Raw genomic sequence first — 18476 nt, 5'->3', positions numbered from 1 at the left:
AGCAAACACCGCCTGGCGACGCTGCTCTCTGACATGGTGATTCACGGCATAGTGCGGAGCAGGCGTTTAAGTCGGGGAAAAGTAGCCCAGCAGACAGACCTAAAGGAGCACACCCTTCTCAGCTCCTGTAGCGATTGATTTGAAGACAAAGATTCAAATATTCAAGGCCATACTAGGCTAGAGGAAGTGCAAGGAAAATCAGTTGAGAACCCATTTCAGACTAAAAAGAAGGGTGGATATAGCTAAATAGTAAATCTAAAAAAAAAAAATAGAGCCCTTGCCTAGAATCCCCGAGGAGGTTGTGGGCGTGGCTCAGTGGTAAAGCTCCTGATTAGAATTGTTCCAGTGAGGGGCTGGGGCGTGGCTCAGTGGTAGAGCCCCGCCTAGAATCCCCGGGGGGTGGGGCTATGGGCGTGGCTCAGTGGTAGAGCCTTCTCATTTCATACTGCTAGGTCCTAGGATCAAACCGTTATCAGGTCCTCCCTTTACAGACAGTAACATGGCGTGGAATGTGTGCTATGTAAGGTAAAAACAATAAACAGAGGCTGAAGCTGTGTGGAATCACTCACGGAGACTCAGCATGTGCGTGGAGAATCTTTATTAAGCAAAGGCCACCAGAGGGCCAGAGTGGTGCTTGGGACAGAGCCACCTGGCTGATCGTGAATGTTGCCGCAGGGGATAGGAGACGGATACTCATTGGTTCTCCTGGGGCACTGGGGGGGAGAGGACAGGGTTGGTAGCCACAGAGGCCTGTATCTTCTCCATCAGGTTTGCCCACTGGCGCTGCATGTCTTCCACTAGCGGCTCAAACCAGCCCTTGAGGCGGGTCTGGAAGAGCTCGGCCTGCAGGCGTATTTGCTGGGTCTGTTCCTCCACCTTGGAGCGCACCTCCTCCATGTGCTCACGCACCTCCTCTAGGCGGTCACGGGCCTGGTTGCCCACCTCCTCCAGCCGCCCTCGGATGCGGTCACCCAAAGCCTGGGCGCGATCGCGCAGGGGCTGGGCGGCCCCAGCGCCCAGGTTGGCTGTGCGCTGGCGACCCTGCTCCACCAGTGGCCCCAGGCGCTCACGGATGGCACTCACACCGCGCTCGGCGCCCTCGCGTGCCCCGGCCTTGTACACCGCCAGGCGCTTCTGCAGATCCTCGGCATCCCGCATCAAGCGCTTGCGCATCTTGCGCAGGTGTGTAGAGAGGCGCGCCCGCAGCTCCTCCGTGCTCTGGCCCAGCATGGTGTGCACCTCGTTGCGGTACTGGCCGAGTCGGTTGCGTAGATCCTCCATGTCGGCCACGAGTCGTGCCTGTGCCGCCTGCACCTCTTTGGCCAGCCTGGCCCGTGTCTCCTCTGCCACTGGGCCCAGCTGTTCCTCCAGCTCCTTTTTGTAAGCCTTTACTTCCGTCATAGTGTCCTCCATCAATACCCTGCAGGCCCAGAGGAGACACGGGAAGGAGATGAAGGCAGAGACAGAAGGGCCAGAGACTAGGGTGGGAGGGAGACCACAGAGCAAGGTGTGCTGGGGCTCGCTTGTATTCCCAGGAGTTGAGAAGCTGAGGCAGGGAGAATTGCAGAGCCTTCGAAGCCAGCTTGAGTTTCAGATTGGGATCCTGTCTCAAAAAGCCAACAGCCAATTGACCAAGTAACTAAATATATAAATAAATGCCTGTTCATCCCAGCACCCAGAAGGCAGGAGGATTCCGAGTTCAAGGTCGACCTGGCTTACACACTGATCGAGGAAGGAAACAAGAGGTGGGTAGGTGCCCAGGTGGGAAGAGACCCTGGATCTGGGTAGGGGGGGGGGGGACCGGACACTCACGTCAGTTCCTGTGTGACTTGGGAGGTCTGCAGCTCTTCCTGGACCTGGTCAGACAGCGTCTGCACCCAGCGCAGGTAATCCCAGAAGCGGTTCAGAGCCTGCTCCCAGGGTTGGTCGCTTTGCCAAGGGAGCTGATCGGTCACCTCTGGCTCTCCCTCGGCCAGGCATCCTGTGTAAGTTTAAGTTTAAGGCTGGGTCACCTACAGTGCTCTTGGGTCTCTCTGAAGCAACAGTGGGTCTGGAGGCCGTGGAGTCTGTTTAGATACTACAAGTATGTCTTGTGTCCTACATAGTATAGAGCTGAGACTAGGCAGGTATGGAATTAGAAAACAAATACCTCCCTTTTAAAAGCAACTAAGAAATTACACAGTTCAACTTTCTTTTTGCATGTGTGTATGGTGTGTGTGTATGTGTGTGTCCCCTTGGAGGTCAGAGGACAACTGGAGGGACTCGGCTCTCTCCTTCCACATGTTGGTCTCAGCTTTATGAGTAGCTCCTTTACTCACTGAGCCGTCAACTCTCACGGATGGGGGGGATGAGGGCCTACAGAGTATATAAAACTGCTGCTTGGGGCTGGTGAGTCTCGGAGAGGTCTCAGAAGAGCTCCAACCCGCCAGCAGAAGAGATCTAGGACTAGAATGGAGTTCACAGAAGAGCAGACAAGCCACCATAGCAAGCCCTTGCCCCATACCTGTCAGCAATGTGACCAACAGCACGGCCCACAGAGCCTTCATCTTCCCAATTGTGATTGGTCAGTCTGCGGAGGAAAAACTGTCTTTGAACACCAGGGCTGCGGGAGCCGCGGCACCCGGAGAGCCCCACCGGACCTCCCTTCTCAGATCTGTGAGCCATCCCAAACATCTCTAAAATAGCGCACCCGCCTTTCCCAAAGGTCTGTTTCCCGCACTGCACTCTCCTGCATTCGTTCTCTCGGCAAGCCGGGGTAGATCCGCTGCCAAAGATTCCAGCTCCCTTTCCTAGGGTTCAAATTCCACTTCACAGAGGGACAGCGGGTGGTCCAGCTCACATTCCTCTTTCTACCTTCCCGGCTAAGCCCTAATTTAACACGGTTTTTAATCGTCTTCCATCCCCGCGGAAGTGGTACCCTCCCACAATCCCAGAACTTCGGTAGCTCAGGCATGAGGATCCCCAGTTTGAAACCAGCCGGGGTTACTTGGGGACTGTGATGGAAATCAGTAGGTATTTCTATAAACGCAGCCTACGGCTCATCCCGGGTTCTCTCGCCATAGGAGGGGCCCTAGTGGAGCCGGCGCGCCGTGCACCGACAGTCCCGTACTCCCAGAGGTGACCCCTCCATCCGTTCTGACTCTGGCAAAGGCTAGTTACCTCACGTCCTTAGTTTGTCACCCAAGTCTTCTATCGTGCTTCCTACTTTTCCAATTCTGTTTCCTGGACTCTAGGGGCTCTCGAGGTCCCCAGCCCATGTCTTAACAAGGCCCCTGGGTGAATCCCCGCTTGTCTTACCAGCTCCTTCCGAAACAAGTCCTTAGCCTCCGGGGTCTGAGCAGGGGACCGGATTCCAGACCTGTCCAATTATAGGGCTCCCCCTGCCCCGCCCCCTCCTCAGGGCTAGGGCGGGCTGGGCCAGCCCCCTGTCACGAGGCGGGATGTTCTCTCCCCCCCCTTCACAGCAGGGCAGAGGAAAGAGGTGGAGTTTGGATGCCTTGTGACCCCCTCCCCCGCCCCCCAAAGGGAGCGCGTAGAATAATCCAGGTCTTGGGCCTGGGGCTGGGCACCGCTTCTTCCCATTCCCCGTGGGCTCTGGTGCATTGTAAGGCACAGGGCCGGCGGCTTAAATGGGACTGGGTAGGGGGCTGGTAAGAGGCTCGGCTTCTGGGGCGAAGCCTGGGTTTTAACCCCGGCCCCTCTGTGTTGATTCCTCAGCCATCGGTGAACTGTCCCCGTCCCCGGGCTGGACAAGCTCCGTTTCTTCGGGAGCTGTTCAGTGGTGGCTCCCACTGCATTCGAAGCCATACATGAAGCCAGGCCCTGGGAACCCAGGCGTTGATGCTCCGTCCTGTTTCTGGCGGTTGCCAGATGTGTAACCTTGGGGAGGGGCCACCCCACCCCTACCGAGCACATTTTCTAAAGTTGTTTTGAGATAGGATTCTCAGGCTGCCTTCATCTGCCGCCGCTGGGCATGCTGGGACCGCAGGCGCGCAGCACCCTGCGTGTGCTTTCGCCCTCCTCAAGCATTTCTTTTCTTTTTCTTCATAAAAGCAAAAGAGCAGAGGTTGGAGAGATGGCTCAGAGCACTGACTGCCTTTCCACAGGACCCAGGTTCAAATCGCGGCACCCACATAGCAGCTCACAACCTTAACACCAAGATCTGACACCCTCACATAGACATGCAGGCAAAACACCAATGCACATGGTAAAAAAAAAAAAAAAGAGAGAGAGAGAGAGAGAGAAGCCAGAAGCTATTTATGTGCCTATAGTCCTAGCCACTTGCAAAGCTGAGGCAGGAGGATCCCCTGAGCTCAAGTAATAGAACAAAGTCCAGGCTAAAAAGTGGGAAAGCCACGGTCCCTGGAAGTCAGGTGGGGCACAGGGTTCCCAGAGCACAGCAGGCTTGCTAGGAGCACTGCCTGCCCTGCACAAGGCGTCCTGCTGCAGGGGAGGACGGAGACAAGGCCACATAGCAAGGTTTGGCAACCAGATGCCACACATGATTGTGCAGGATGGGAAGAGGCGGAACACCTAGTTTCAAGGGTACAGGGGGCCAGGCCAGGCCCAGGCCTGTTAGGTTTGGCTTCAGAAAACACTGGCAAAGACTGGGTGTGGTGAGCTGATGTTCACCGGGTATTAAGGGCCAGCCCCGTCTCCAGCCTCAGCAGGAGATTTCAGTGTTGATGTCTAGAGGGACAGTGAGTCTTTGTTTCCCGTGGGGTGCTGGGGTGCAGGTGAGAGTGCAGGGCCCAGCCTGAGGCTGTTGCCCCACAGAAAAGCACTTCAGTGATCCAGCACCTGCTGACATGTGAGGCCAAGTCACAGCTTCAACAAAATGAAAAACAAAACTTTGCGTTTCCTGTCTCAGGCTGGAAGGTCCTAGGCCTCTTCCCCTCAGTTACTTTCCTTATTGTGCTCCACCTCCAGGAACTTGGTTTCTTCCTGAAGGTTCTGAGACCTCTGACCTTCCCGCTGGGAGAAAGTCAGCCCTTTTTGGGACAGGGAGGCTCCTGATCCCCGACTCCCTGCCCCCACCCTGTTTGCAGAGACAAAGTCCTCTGCCAGCTCTCAGGGCCGGGCCACACGGGCGAATGACCTGGAGCTACCCTCCCGGTGAGGCCAGGCCTATGATGTCCCGGCTGTGTCCCCAAGAGCAGAGGGTGTGACCAAGCTGGGCCAGGCGTGCTCTCCGACCCTGGGCGCCACCTGCTGGCGACCGTGTCAACAGCTGGAGAAAACCGAGGCCTCCCACATCCTATTTTTTTCCATGTGTATTTTTTGTTTTTTAAGTTTTTTTTTCTGTAAAATGTCCCGTTTTCCATAACTTATAAACATGATTTCTATGGAGGGGTGGAGGGGAAAGCGACAGGCGGCCTGGCGCTCCTCTGCTGCCCTCAGGAGGACAGGGACATCAAGTCTTTCCTCCCTGAGCCTGTGTAGCCGCCTCTGCGCCTCTGCCTGGGCGCCCTTCAGATCCCAGAACTCCCTCCGGGACCGCAGGCTCCCTGCACACTGTCCCCTGGCGCTGGGGATCGTCGGACATGGGGTAGGTCCCCTCCTTCCCACTGCCCCAACCCCAAGAGAGAGGGAGAGGAGGGGAGGGGAGGGCAGCCGGCCCAGCGGTGGTCTGCAGAGGAAGGGCGGGAGGGCTCAGCCGATGGTGAGACCAAAGCCACACAGGAACTTATTCTTGCGGTGGTTCAGGAAGGCGCAGAGGGACAGTGTCAGAGGCAAGGGCGGGAGCTTCTTCTCCAGCGTGGCTCCCACGATCCAGTTACTGTTCACTGAGCCTGTGGGCCAAGAGTGGGGCAGAGAGAGACGGGGTGGCCCAGTGCGCCTGCTCGCCCGCCTCTACAGTGGCCACCACACAGAAGTCTACGTGCTGTCACTTGAGAGGCAGCTGCTTGGGCCTGTTTCTCTCTAACTCGGGGGACCCTGCAGTGGTGGCTCCATGAACACAGGGCTAGTGTCGCTTGGGTTGGGCTCCTCGCCTGGTCCAACCGCAGGGAAGGCTGCTACAGACATCACAGCAGCCCCTGCAGTGTCAACACTGGGCTGCAGAGACGGCTTGGCACTGGCTGCTCTTCCCGAGGTCCTGAGTTCAAATCCCAGCACCCACATGGTGGCTCACAACCATCCGTAATGGGATCTGACCCCCTCTTCTGCTGTGTCTGAAGATAGCTACAGTGTACTTACATATAACAATAAATAAATCTTAAAAAAAAGACACCACCCAGGTTTAACACACCCACATCATTGCCCAGAATGAGGTTCTGAACCTGGCTGTCACTACCCACATGCTCCTGCAGCCTCAGTTTCCCAAGTTGTGCTGGCTACTTTTATACAAGCTAGTCGTCTCCCTGCCTTTTTCTTTTTCCAAGACAGGGTTTCTCTGTGTAGCCCTGGCTGCCCCAGAACTTGCTCTGTAGACCAGGCTGGCCTCGAACTCAAGAGCTCCACCTGAGGGAACCTCAACGGACATGCCTCTGTTAGCTAGGGCAGCAGGCAAGCCTGTAGGGCATCTTCTTAATTAGTGACTGATGTGGAAGCACCCCTATTGTTTGCAGGGGGGGCAGGCTGCGGAAGGCCCGAGGAGCAGGCCAACAGCAAGCAGAAGTCCTCTGTGGCCTTCAGTCTCCTGCTGAGTCCTGCCCTATCTTCTCAGTGATAGATAGGCATGTGATCTCAGAGTTGGAACCCAACAGAAACTCTGCTCCCCAAGCTGTTTACCATAATGGTGTTTCATCATAGCAACAGAAGAACCCCAAGTAAGGCAAGAGTGAGTGGGGAGGGCCAGAGAGCTCGCTAGATGGGAATGGGAAGAGGGCTTAAAGCATGGCCCATACATCTACTCCATGTGGCAGGGTAGGAGCCCCCCCCCCCAAGCTGCCCTGAGTGGAGTGGATAAAGCCCCACCCCTCCCCCACACTTCCAACCTCCCCACTCCCATGGCCTCTACCACAGACACAGCCCAGTCATAGCTGTTCCCCAGGGAAACTGGGGCCTTCCTTACCTTTGAAGAGGAAGTTGGCCTTGGGCAGGTCCAGCTGATACCCAAAGGAGGCACTGGTGTCCTGCATCCTGGTGCTAGCCTCAAACTCCACACCCACCTGCAGCTGGGGGAGGGCAGGCCCGGCACACGTGAGCTGCCCATTAGGACCCCTGCACATACCAACACCACCAGCAAACCCAGCCTGGGACTCCGCCCGGGGTCACAGCCAGGCACTCCCTCCAACTCACCTGGTCACTGGCTTTGTGGTAATACGTCGCATGCATGCCTGCCTGGCCCAGCGTTACTGTAGCCAACCAGTTGTTCACTAGGAGAGCAGAGTTGGGTGAGGACTAGGGATCAAGGGATGTGGACATCTGAAAACCCCACTCTCCTCCCTCACCCTGAGGTACAGCCACAGCCACCTCCCTAAGTGCACCCCAGGCTCACGTGTGTATTTCCCAGCTAGAGACATGACAGTGCCCTCCTCTCCAGGCCGCCGGTGGTAGACGAGCTCTCCACCTAGGGCCAGACACGGGGTGATGCTCTGGAGGTAGTGGGCCACGAGGATCCCTGCAGGAGGAGAGGGTGCTCAGCCTCGCCGGCCTTGCGCAGGCCGGCCTTACCTCTGCAGGTGACTCTTGTCCACAACCCGCAAGAGTTCTTGCACTTCTCCCTTGCCGAGTCTCCTGGGCTGTGACCCACAAAGCGCTAGCACATACTTGCCACCACTTAGAGGGAACAGAGGCAAGCCACCCTTCAGCAGAACACGGAGAAGCAGGCCCTCTACAGGTTTAAGGGCAGGGCAGGGAGCTGGGGGGGAGGGGGGGAGAGGGGCATGGCTGGACAGCAGAGCTGCCTGGCCTGGAGAAGCCTCCGAATTCTACCCCTAGAATGGAGAGGGGAGAAAAAGGAAAAGTAAAAACCAAAAGACTGGACTACACGGGCAGCAAAGAGCAGGGAGTTGCTGGGGAGGCCCCAAGGCCGGAGGGCGGACAGGCTTGCTCAGGAGGCAGAGGGGGATCTCCAACAGAACTGGAGCGAATATGCACACCTGTGATCCCAGGATTTGGGAGACAGCGAGTGCCAGGCCAGCCGGGGATACCATGATACCACATCTGGAAACTTTCCTGAGGCACGTCTGGCAGAAGAGTGGGTAGGACTGACTACATGCGGACCATCTTGTGTAAGGAACTAAGTCCTCCCTGCCCCCTGCAGGGCCGAGTTTCCCAGAAGTGTACAGCTAGGACAGAGGCAGCTGCCCTGGGTTCATAGGTTCAAAGGCCAGTGTGAATGGCCCCTCAGTGTGCAGGGGGCCAGGAGCTTCAAAACAGGATCACGTTAATCCTAGCAAACCTCTCATCACCAGTGTCAACTCATTTAATTAAGAGGAAACTGAGAGCCACAGTCCTCTGAGTGGCCACCTACAGATAGCAACTACAAGGCAGAAGTCCCTCCCCCCACTCACAGCTGCAGGGGCCATGCCGACCCCAAGTGCATCTCGTATCTACCCACATCCTCCACACCTCCCACAAAGGTGAAACCTCTCCCACAGACCTCACAGCCACACAGGGCATCTCACAGAAGAGTAAACTAAGGACTCCCATAGTTTTCCAGTGTTTAATGAATATCCAGGTTCCTTACAAATAGACTGTGGTAGCCTAAGGGTGGGCTCCAACATGGGACACCTGGTCAACCTGGCCCATCCAGCCCTCTCCTAAGTGGGTTGAATTTGAAGGCTCTGAATTCCAATGGTTCCTCTTAGGAGTTTGTGGGACTTCTCAGAGTCAGCATCCCACTATGTGGCCCTGCCCCAGCACAACATATAGCCAGTTTAGAAGTACCACCATAGACCGACTTTGATCTTATTATGTCTTAAAGTTTTCTCCGGATTTATGCGTAATGAAATGGGTGCTTTGCCTGCACCTGTCTCTGTGATGCCTGGTGCCCACAGAGGCCGAATGATGATATGAAATTGTCTGGAACTGGACACAGGCAGTTATGAGCGGACATACAGGTACCTGAAATTAAACATGGGTCCTCTGGAAAACTAGCTGGTGCTCCCAGCCACCTCTCTAGGCCCCCTGACCTATTTATAGTCTTTTCAAAAATATATTCTTATGCCAGGTGAGCCCTTCATCCCAGCATGAGGTAGAGGAGGTGGACCTTGTGAATCTAGGGCCGACTTTCTCCACAATCTTTGTTCCAGGAAAGCCAGGACACCATTTCAATAAACAGTAAAGGACCTTGCCCTGGGGCCCTAGCTAGTGTCAGGTGGGGCGAGCCTTCTGCAGTGGCCTCCCAAGTGCTTCTGATTGTTGATGTGTGCCATTGTCTTCTATTCAAGATGGCACACCCACTCCCATCAGTCATTGCACAACCACGTGGAGGTGCTGTGCAAGCATGTAGGTGTGCATAGGCCAGGGGACAACTCATGCAACTGGCTCCCTTCCATGTGTCCCAGGGAATCAAATTTAGGAAGTGAGGCTTGGCAGCAAGTGCCTGACCTGCTCAGCCCTGCCGCACGCCCACCTTGTTCTGGTGCTGTTACTGCTGTTTTCACTCTGCAATCCTGGACAGCTCAGAACTTGCGGGGATTCTTCTGCCCCTGTGAGCCACCAAGCTCAGCGAGGCTAAGCCACAAGTCTCTAAGGAAAGCTGAGGTGGACTCTGCTCACTAGCCAGGATGAGCCCGCAGGTGAACCCCTCCTGGTCCCCACCTCCTGAGCGCTGGGCTGGGCCGTGCTGCCTCTGCTCTCACTAGGCAGGTACTCAGGTCAGCAGGTAGGGCTCTATCCCTGAGACGTGTCCCGGCCTCCATGTGCACTGCCACCGCAGCTGACAGCTGGATCCTAACCTGTCACAGGCTGCTCTGTATGCCCAGCCTTTTCTACCATGCTTAGCACCACAGGTCTTGACTACACATGACTATATACCACCTATCCAAGAACAGTCTCCACAAAGTCATGTCCTACGGCTGAAAGCCCAGAAACATTTGAATTGATTTGTAGTGGAGAGGCAGCCCATTGGTAGAAGAGCTTCTGCCTAGAATCCCCCAGGGAGGGGCTGGGGGCATGGCTCAGTGGTGGAGAGACTGCCCAGCAAGTACACTGAGGCCTTGGGTGCCATCTATTAGCACTGCTAATAGATAAACAAATAACAAAAAGCCTGGCACTTCAGAAGAGATCAACAAAATCATGTTCTTCAAGCAAATGGATGAACCTAAGTGGCTCAAAAGGTCTAGAACCATCGAAACTGAGGATACAAGATTGGTAAGAGCAGGCCTCAGGCAGGCTGGGCCATGGTGGAGGAAAGCAGCCCCCAGCCTGATCAAGGCTGACAGTGTTAATTCTTTTTTCTGAGTCAGGGTTTTCTCTGTGTAGCCATGGCTGTCCTAAAGGCGAGTGCAGCAGTACCTGTTTAGCTGACAGCATCTTGACTGACTAGCAGTCACTCTGCAGATGTGCAGGTTGGCCCCTGGGGGTGGGGGTGGGGCGCAGGAGGTCAGGCAGCTCTGTGCTCCAGCAGAGACCTTCCCATCCCAGACACATCGGGGATACCTTTTAAAAAAAAACAAAACAAAACCCCACCCAAGGCCACCCTTCCTCTTCTCACTTCTTGGGTGAGGCACCGGCATTCTGGAGAAGCTGTCTGCCTTACTCCAGTAAAGATGTGGCTCCTTGCTGGAAGCCATCCTAGAGATTAACTAGAGTCTGCAGTGCACACCGCAGAGCTGATCGCCATCCCAGGACCCACAGGGAAAGGAGAATCCATTCCTCAAAATTGTCCTCTGACCTCCACAGACAGTGACACACAGTGATAAACAAAGTAAAAAAATAAAACAGCAGTCAGTTGCTGGGCAGTGGTGGTGCACACCTTTAATTCTGGCATTTGGGAGGCAGAGGGAGGGTGAAATCGCTGAATTTGAGGCCAGCTAGGTCTACAGAGTGAGTTCCAGGACAGCTACACAGAGAAACCCTGAATGGAAAAATCTCCACCCACAAAGTCATTTGAACTTACTTCATGCGTGACTTATCCTGATGGTAACATGTGTACTGTACACATATTTGTTTTGGGGGGTAAAATGTATACTTTCCAAGTAGAGTTGTATACTCTAATCGTACCACTCAGTAGGAAGGCAGGCGAGAACTCAGTTGAGTTCTAGGCCAGTTCTCAAAACCCAAACAATTGCCAGGTATTGCACACACCTTTAATCCCAGCACTCCAGAGGCAGAGAGGCAGGCGGATATGTTTTAGTTTGAGGCCAGCCTGGTTTACAGAGTGAGCTCCAGGACAGCCATGGCTACACAGAGAAATTCTATCTTGCAAAACAAGAAAACGATCTTTTCTGGCACTGGGACTGTGACCCTATCACTCCACGAGCAACTCGAGGGCTGGCGGCTCCAGGCAGCACCAAGCCTCACCCCGGTACAGGAACATCCCTATGTGCTTTTTATCTGGAGGTTCGCGATGGGACAGACACTCCCTACCGGTGACTCGGGGTTTTTTTGCCCACTATCTCATTGTCAAAGCTTAAGTACACCGTATAGGGTGGGCTCATCTTGGCCTGTCTCATCTCTCTGCACATGGGAACACCATGGTCCATGACAAAACCAAGTCAGAGTACCACAGCTCCATCGCCTAGTACTGCTTAGGCCAGGCCTAACCCTATAGGGCGACAGTCACCAGGCCTTACCAGTGTCACTAGGGTGCAGATGGCTGGGCAGACAGCAGCAGCCCAGGGCTGAACTATGTCCCCAGTGATGGCTACTGCCGGATGGCATCATAGGAACCTAGGAAGTTTACCATGGTGCCACACGTCATCTCTATTTACCTCTGCACTCCATCATTTTATCACTTTCCTTTCCCAGCCTACACAGTGCAGGTATGGTGGTCTGCATGAGAAACGCCCATAGTCGCTCGCTCTCAGGCATCGGAACACTGGCACCCCAGTGGGCGGCACGGCACTGGGGCAGACTCTGACGTTTCAAAGCCAATGTCGTTTCTCATTGCCTCTCTCGCTTTGCCTCCTGTTTCTGCTGCGAGGGCCGCCACTTGCTGTCATGCCCCACCGCGAGGACAAACTCTCATCCCTCTGGATCTATTTGCTCAGACAAATCCAATCCTTCCCTCCATCGCACTGGGCAGGGAGTCTGACCACACCCCACAGGGCGGGCTGGCCTTCCCGCACACATCTTCCTGAGTGTTGAAAGGACAGGCTGGCCTCCAACTCAAGCGGCCCAGTGCCCTGCCGCCCTAGTGCTAGGGCTAAAGGCGCGTTCTGCCAGGCCAGAGCCATGGCTCAGCGGTTAGGAGCACTGTCGCAAGGTCTAGACGTCACCAGCACCCGTAAGGTGACACACAGCAGCCTGTAATTCCAGGCTCTAGGGACTGGACACACTCTGCTGGCCCTGAAGTCAACAGGATGCTTCAAGTGTGCGCATGTGCACACCCACACACACCTACCCTGACCCTCCCCAGTCCTGAGATTACAGGTGTGGCCACACCTGGCTTTGTGGTTTGGCTTCTAGTTTATTGACTTTTTTGAGAGGGCTTCACAGCTCCGGCTGCTGGAAACTGACAAGTGGCCTGCATCGGCCTTGTGACTGCTGGGACCACAAGCTTGCCTCAGAGTCCCAGGATCTCGCGTCACTCCTACGCCGCCACCACTCAGAGGCAAAGCCACGTGCCTCGAGGGAAAGGGGGTGTGGATCACAGCTTCCCGAGCACCAGTGAGCCCCCACCTCTTACCTGAACCCACCAAGACATCTGGGTTGCCCAGGGTGACGGCAGCCGTGAAGTCGGAGCCTCGGTACTCTCCGTCCACCTGCCAGTTGACGAACTTGGACTGCTGGGTCTGTGGGGAGGGGCGGTGTGAGGATCACGGGGAGGGAGCGCCTGTGGGGGTGACAGGCCATATCCACTGTGACTCACCTGGATGGCCATTTTGGACCTGAGGCCCGGACTCAGCTGGTGGATGACCTGAGCATTGAGGCTGCCGCTGTTGTCCATGTCACCCACCAGCACGGGGAACGCCTGTGGGTAGACAGAAGGCAGGTTAGAGGCATTGCCTCCTCCATGAGGCCTCCTCAGTGCTCGCACCACGGGGGGTCATCGTTTGAGCAGCACACCTGCCCCTGGAGCTACGGGGTTAGGAACCCCACAGCTAGGCACAGTCAAGGTACACTGAGTGACCTTTATTTTTATCTATTTCTTTTAAATTTTTGTTTGTTTGTTTTTTTCCGAGACAGGGTTTCTCTGTGTAGCCCTGGCTGTCCTGGAACTCACTCTGTAGACCAGGCTGGCCTCGAACTCAGAAATCCGCCTGCCTCTGCCTCCCAAGTGCTGGCATTACAGGCGAGCGCCACCATCACCTGGCAAATAATTTTAGTTTTTTTAAAGGATTTATTTATTTATTATACGTAAGTACACTGTAGCTGTCTTCAGACACACCAGAAGAGGGCATCAGATCTCATTATGGATGGTTGTGAGCTACCATATGGTTGCTGGGATTTGAACTCAGGACCTTTGGAAGAGCAGTCGGTGTTCTTACCCACTGAGCCATCTCACCAACCCCTAATTTTTATTTAAATATACAAGTACACTGTAGCTGTCTTCAGACACCCCAGAAGATGGCATCTCATTACAGATGGCTGTGAGCCACCATGTGGGTGCTGGGAATTGAACTCAGGACCTCTGGAAGTGCTCTTGACCTCTGAGCGATCTCTTCAGCCCCCCCCCCCCTTTTGAGATAGGCTTCCTGTAGCTCTGGGTAGCCTCAGACTATCTGTCTTAACTACGATTCCTATTGCTAGGATAAACAATAGGATCAAAGCTAACTGAGGAGGCAAAGACTTCCTCCGGCTTAGTTGCACACTACAGTCCATTCCTGAGGGAACTCGGCAGGAACGCGGAGGCTGTGCTGAGGCGGTGGAAGGGTGCGACACCCTGGCTTGCTCAGTCTTTTTCACAGCGCCCACCAGCAGCCCAGGCAGCACTGCGCACAGTGAGTCTGGCTCTCCACATCCATCGGCACCCAGAAGCCGCCCAAGTCTGCCCTTGGCCTCCTCTGCCCAGGTAACTGCAGCTCGTATCACCCTGATCAGCTGCGCGAGCGAGCTAGTCACCACCCCGGTAGGCCACGGCGGATGCCCGGACCCACAGCTGGGTTCCAGGTATGTGCCATCAGCCTGCTCTTTGGTCTCGCTATGTGGGTGGAGCTCCCCGTCCTCCTGTCCCTAGTGTTAGGATGTGCGGCGTGTGTCAGGACAGTCCGCTGGGTTTGGGCAGGCTCTGCTTCCTGGTTGACAACATAAGACCTCCGGGTGGGCTGCCTGTCTTCCCTGCCAGGACAGCAGACTTTCTCTCCAACTGCTAAGAGGTCGTCTGCGCCCCACACTTCATCTCCAAGCTATGCCACTGCCCAGCCTGGACTTAGACTCTTCAAAACACACCTCAGGGGCTACTGAGATGCGGCGCATGGCATGGAGGGTAGAGGTGCTGTCACCAAGCCTGAGGACAGCAGCTCAAGCCGCAGAGCACAAGGCAGAGAGAAAGAAGCTGTCCTCTGTCTTCCACAGGCCGCCTCACCACACAGGCAAATGCAGTTCCAAGGGCAAGGCCTTTCCTCCCTTGAACACTAGGCCTACAGTACACAGACGGGCAGTGCCAGGCAGGCACCCTCGCTGCTCTAACGCAGCGCCCGCCCGAGGAGGCTTTCTTTCCTTGCTGCTCTGCCTGCTAGTGGAGGTGCAAGACTGGAGAAAGATTTAAAAACAACAAAGTAGCAGGCACGGTGGCACACATTTTAATCCCAGCACTTGGGAGACAGGCAGGAGGACAAACAGACCTGAGCTGGATTCCAGCCTGGTTTACATAGAGCTCGAGTCCAGGGCTTGGCTAGGCAGGAACTAGGTAAGAGCACTCCACACGCGAGCGTGAGCGCCCATGTTCAAATCCCTGCCACATGCGTCTTGTATGGCTGCACATGCCTGTCCTCTAACCCTGTGGAGACGGCCTGCGCCGGAACAGTGAGCTTAGGGTCAGATGCCACCCTCTAGCTTTCCCAAGGCACCCCCCACTCAGTCTCCACACAAACACGAACGGCATTCTCCACACACACATGCTCTACACACACACACACACACACACACACACACACACACACACACACACACCCTCCACACTTTGTGTGCTAAGGAGGTCAGTGAGAATGCCTGTCTAGTGTGTCCAGGTTCGAGTTCCGGCACCAGGTGAAACCGAGGACGAGGACTTATGCCTGCAATGCCAGCACTTGTGGGAGGTAAAGGCAGGAGGACTGACAGCTTAAGATCATCCTCAGCCACACAGCTCAGTATCTCCAAAAACACAAACAAAACCCACAGGCAGCATAAGGAGAGCTCTGACCTCTACCTCCCACTCGCACCCCGCTCCACACCCACCACCCATCCCCCGAAGAACACACTCGAAGCACCAATCTGACCCACACACCCAAAGCACCCATCTGACCATCTCCTTCAGCAAACTCCTGTGGCTCTCTAGTGCCCCCTAGCGAGCACCCAAGCAAAGAGCCTGGCATTCCAAGTGCTACATCTGGTTCAAGCAGCCTGGCCATCACTAAGCTGTCCGGCCCCAGGCCCTGGTCAACAGTGTCACACAGCCCAGGATCAGAGAAAGAACAGTATTTTAGGGATATCGCTGCAGGAAGAAGTTGCCAAGTCCCAACCCCATAGCCCTCAGCCCTACTTGCTCCCTCCAAGCCCCTTACGTCTGTCTGTCACCTGGCCCCCAGATTTCCTAACAGATGTTAGAATGACTAAAGAAATCTTACCTCTGTGGGACTCAGCTGCTTCGTCCCCACGTATGTGACCCCGAAGTGGTAGTTGGACTCCCCAATTGTGCCGAGGGCTACTGTGTGGGTCACCTGGGAGAGAAGAGTGGGCAGTGGGGTCTTGGCATGGAACTGGGGAGCGAGCACTGGGTTAGGCCACGGCTAGCAGCATCACTGCCCAGGGATCAAACAAAACACAGGGCTGCACTGGACAAGATTAAAGGTGACCAGTAAGAAAAGTGAGCCCGGGTGGGCACCACACTCAGCATCTGCACTCCTGCTTGACTCTGCAGGGTAAGAATTCTGGGCCCCTACCCCCAGATCTCCCACCCCCCCTGGGTAGTCACCCTGGAAGGTGGGAGTCTTAGTGTTACTTTGCCTTTTATGTTTTGATACAAGGTCTTTCCATGCACGCTGGCCTGGGGAGTGTGATCTTCCTGTCTCTGCTTGGGCCAGCACCACTGGAGTGCTATCTGAATCTTTACCTACCAAAAAGCCCAGGCCTTCCACAGAGTGAGGGGATCTGTATGCATGGGGTACTGCTGTTGTTACCTCTGGAGGGCCAAGGCACCAGAAAGGCTCACCTGGAAACGGTTGCTCAACCCTTTGTTGACTGTAAGTTTGACACCTTCCATCTGAACCGGAAACAGCTCTGCAGAAAAGAGATGGTGTCACACCCCAAATTCTTTTCCTCCCATCCCAAGCTCTCTCCACAGATCCATATCTCACTAACTAACTAACTAACCGACCCCACCACTAGAGGAACAAAATGGGGCCAGGCCCTTTGAACGTTTTAAACCCACTGCAGTCAGTCACCTGAACATGGGAAACTCCCTTTCTTGCCAAACTTCTCATGCTTACAGTTCCCACCACACGGAACTGTTCTCAGTATTTAGTAAGTTAACTCTGACTTTGGATATCAAGAATAAGAATGTACCGCTCTTATGATCGTACTGCTCTTACGATCAATGTGTCAAACTGATCCTAGGCTAGGATCCTTGGGCTGAACCCCCTCGGGAGAATGGGGACACCTCTTGACACCGTGACCTTGGGCAATCATTCCTTTCCTGATCACACTATTCAGTCTTGGTGGTGTCGGTCCCCGGGCCCTCGGTACCCTAAGCCTTCTCTCTCCTGCTGTGGCATTCTTCCCCAAGGAGTTCATCATCTGATCGCAGTGTGAGCGCCAAGTTCAAGGTCCCATCCTCCCAAGCCATCCTCAGCTCCTAACGTTCTGTTCACTGATTGCAACGATGCGCGCCAATCCTCCGGGGTCCTTTCCCTTTCCCGGGGCTATTAGGGCCAGGCGCCCCTCACCCTTGCACTTCCGGTGGCACTCCTCGAACGTCCCCGGGTTGGGCAGGCAGCCGCAGCTCCCATCGTCCGAGGCCGCCGCCGCGCCGCTGGCCGCAGCCCCGGGAGTCCGTTCCGAACCGCGGCCAGCACCTGACCCAGAGCCCAGGCCGCCCCCGAGCGGCGGCAGCGTGAAGCCTGGCGGCGAAGGAGGCGGCGGCGGTAGCCCCACGAGGGACGGCGTAGGAGGCGGCGGTGGCCCTGCGGGCGGAGAGCTAGCAGCCAACACGTTCCCCATGGTATCTGCGAGGGGAAAGGTCAGAGGGCAGGGGTCAGGGGCTACACGCACACCCCCGGATGCGACCTCAGGCACTTCCCACCCAACGCGGGCTCGGTTCTCACTGGCGGCGGCTGCGGCGCCTGTTCCCGGCCTGGGCTCCGCTCCTACCCCGTGCGCTATGCGCAACCGAACCCGCTGCCGCCGCCGCCGCTGTTTCCCCGCCCCATGGAACCTATTGGTTCGGTGTCCTCCGAGGTCCGCCCACCACCCTAGAAGAAGGACATTCTATTGGAGATTTGGAAGGAAGTTCCACCCTTCTCGTTGAAACACTTATTTCTATTGGTTATCAGTCGAAATCAGTCAGTGCAGCTTCCTCTACTTTTCTATTGGCTCGTGTATCCCGTGTTCATTGGTTCGCGACGCCGCGGGGCTGGAGCTTGTTCGCTATTTGTCGATATCACACGTATTGAAACGCCTACTTGCTCATTGCCCCGCCCTCCTCTTGGAGGCGCGAGCCCCGCCCCAGAAAATGCCGTGACCATTGGTGGATTTTGGCTCATCAAGCATTCTAATTGGCTACAGTATGTCTAATGGGCCGACCGTGTTATGATAGTTCTCTCATTGGCTAAAGCACCAGGGTCAAAGGACATTGGTAGAGGTGCGTTGCGCTGCAGACGCTGCTAGGCAGCAAGGTCAGGTCTCGCCTCCCAACAGGCACCGCGGTGGAGAGGCTGGGTCTCCCACTGCAAAACCGGAAGTGCTGCCCCTTCCCACAGTGCCTCGGGAAAGTTTCAAACCAGTTCTGTGAAAACTGGCCGGCATCTAGCTACCCACAATGCGCGCTCTCTTAACGCCAACAGCTGCCTTAAACCCCCCTTTCCTACCCATCATGCCGTCTGCTCCGTGCGTCACTGTGGCTTCTATCTTTGGCCCATTCATTCCTTTCCCATTACCCAGCATTCACTCCCCATTCATTGCGCTTCAGCCCCTCGATTCGTCTTAGCGGGTTTCTGCCTGCTCACTTTACCCTCCTGGCCTCTCTCTGATGAACCCTCGTGGAATCTTTTACCCTCTGGCCACTA

General features: G+C 55.5%; 2 protein-coding genes across 2 annotated transcripts; both read right to left on the bottom strand.

Annotated features, from left to right (window-relative positions):
- Positions 1–583: 583 nt before the first annotated feature.
- On the bottom strand, positions 584–3405 carry Apoe (apolipoprotein E). Its single transcript, XM_052171360.1, has 4 exons — positions 3298–3405; positions 2504–2569; positions 1813–1981; positions 584–1420 (listed from the first exon to the last, which is right to left on the bottom strand). The coding sequence occupies exons 2-4, from the start codon at positions 2544–2546 to the stop codon at positions 694–696; spliced, it is 939 nt and encodes a 312-aa protein (XP_052027320.1). The 5' UTR covers positions 2547–2569; positions 3298–3405; the 3' UTR covers positions 584–693.
- A 1850-nt stretch (positions 3406–5255) lies between these two features.
- On the bottom strand, positions 5256–17622 carry Tomm40 (translocase of outer mitochondrial membrane 40). Its single transcript, XM_052171350.1, has 10 exons — positions 17517–17622; positions 17139–17417; positions 16406–16473; positions 15822–15914; positions 12926–13027; positions 12743–12848; positions 7442–7564; positions 7243–7319; positions 7016–7118; positions 5256–5792 (listed from the first exon to the last, which is right to left on the bottom strand). The coding sequence occupies exons 2-10, from the start codon at positions 17410–17412 to the stop codon at positions 5653–5655; spliced, it is 1086 nt and encodes a 361-aa protein (XP_052027310.1). The 5' UTR covers positions 17413–17417; positions 17517–17622; the 3' UTR covers positions 5256–5652.
- Between the last annotated feature and the right edge of the window lie 854 nt (positions 17623–18476).

This window comes from Apodemus sylvaticus, chromosome 1 (genome assembly GCF_947179515.1).
Source record: "Apodemus sylvaticus chromosome 1, mApoSyl1.1, whole genome shotgun sequence".
NCBI classification, from domain to species: domain Eukaryota; kingdom Metazoa; phylum Chordata; class Mammalia; order Rodentia; family Muridae; genus Apodemus; species Apodemus sylvaticus.
Note: the sequence above shows the minus strand (reverse complement) of the source record. Positions and strands in the feature narration are given on the sequence as shown.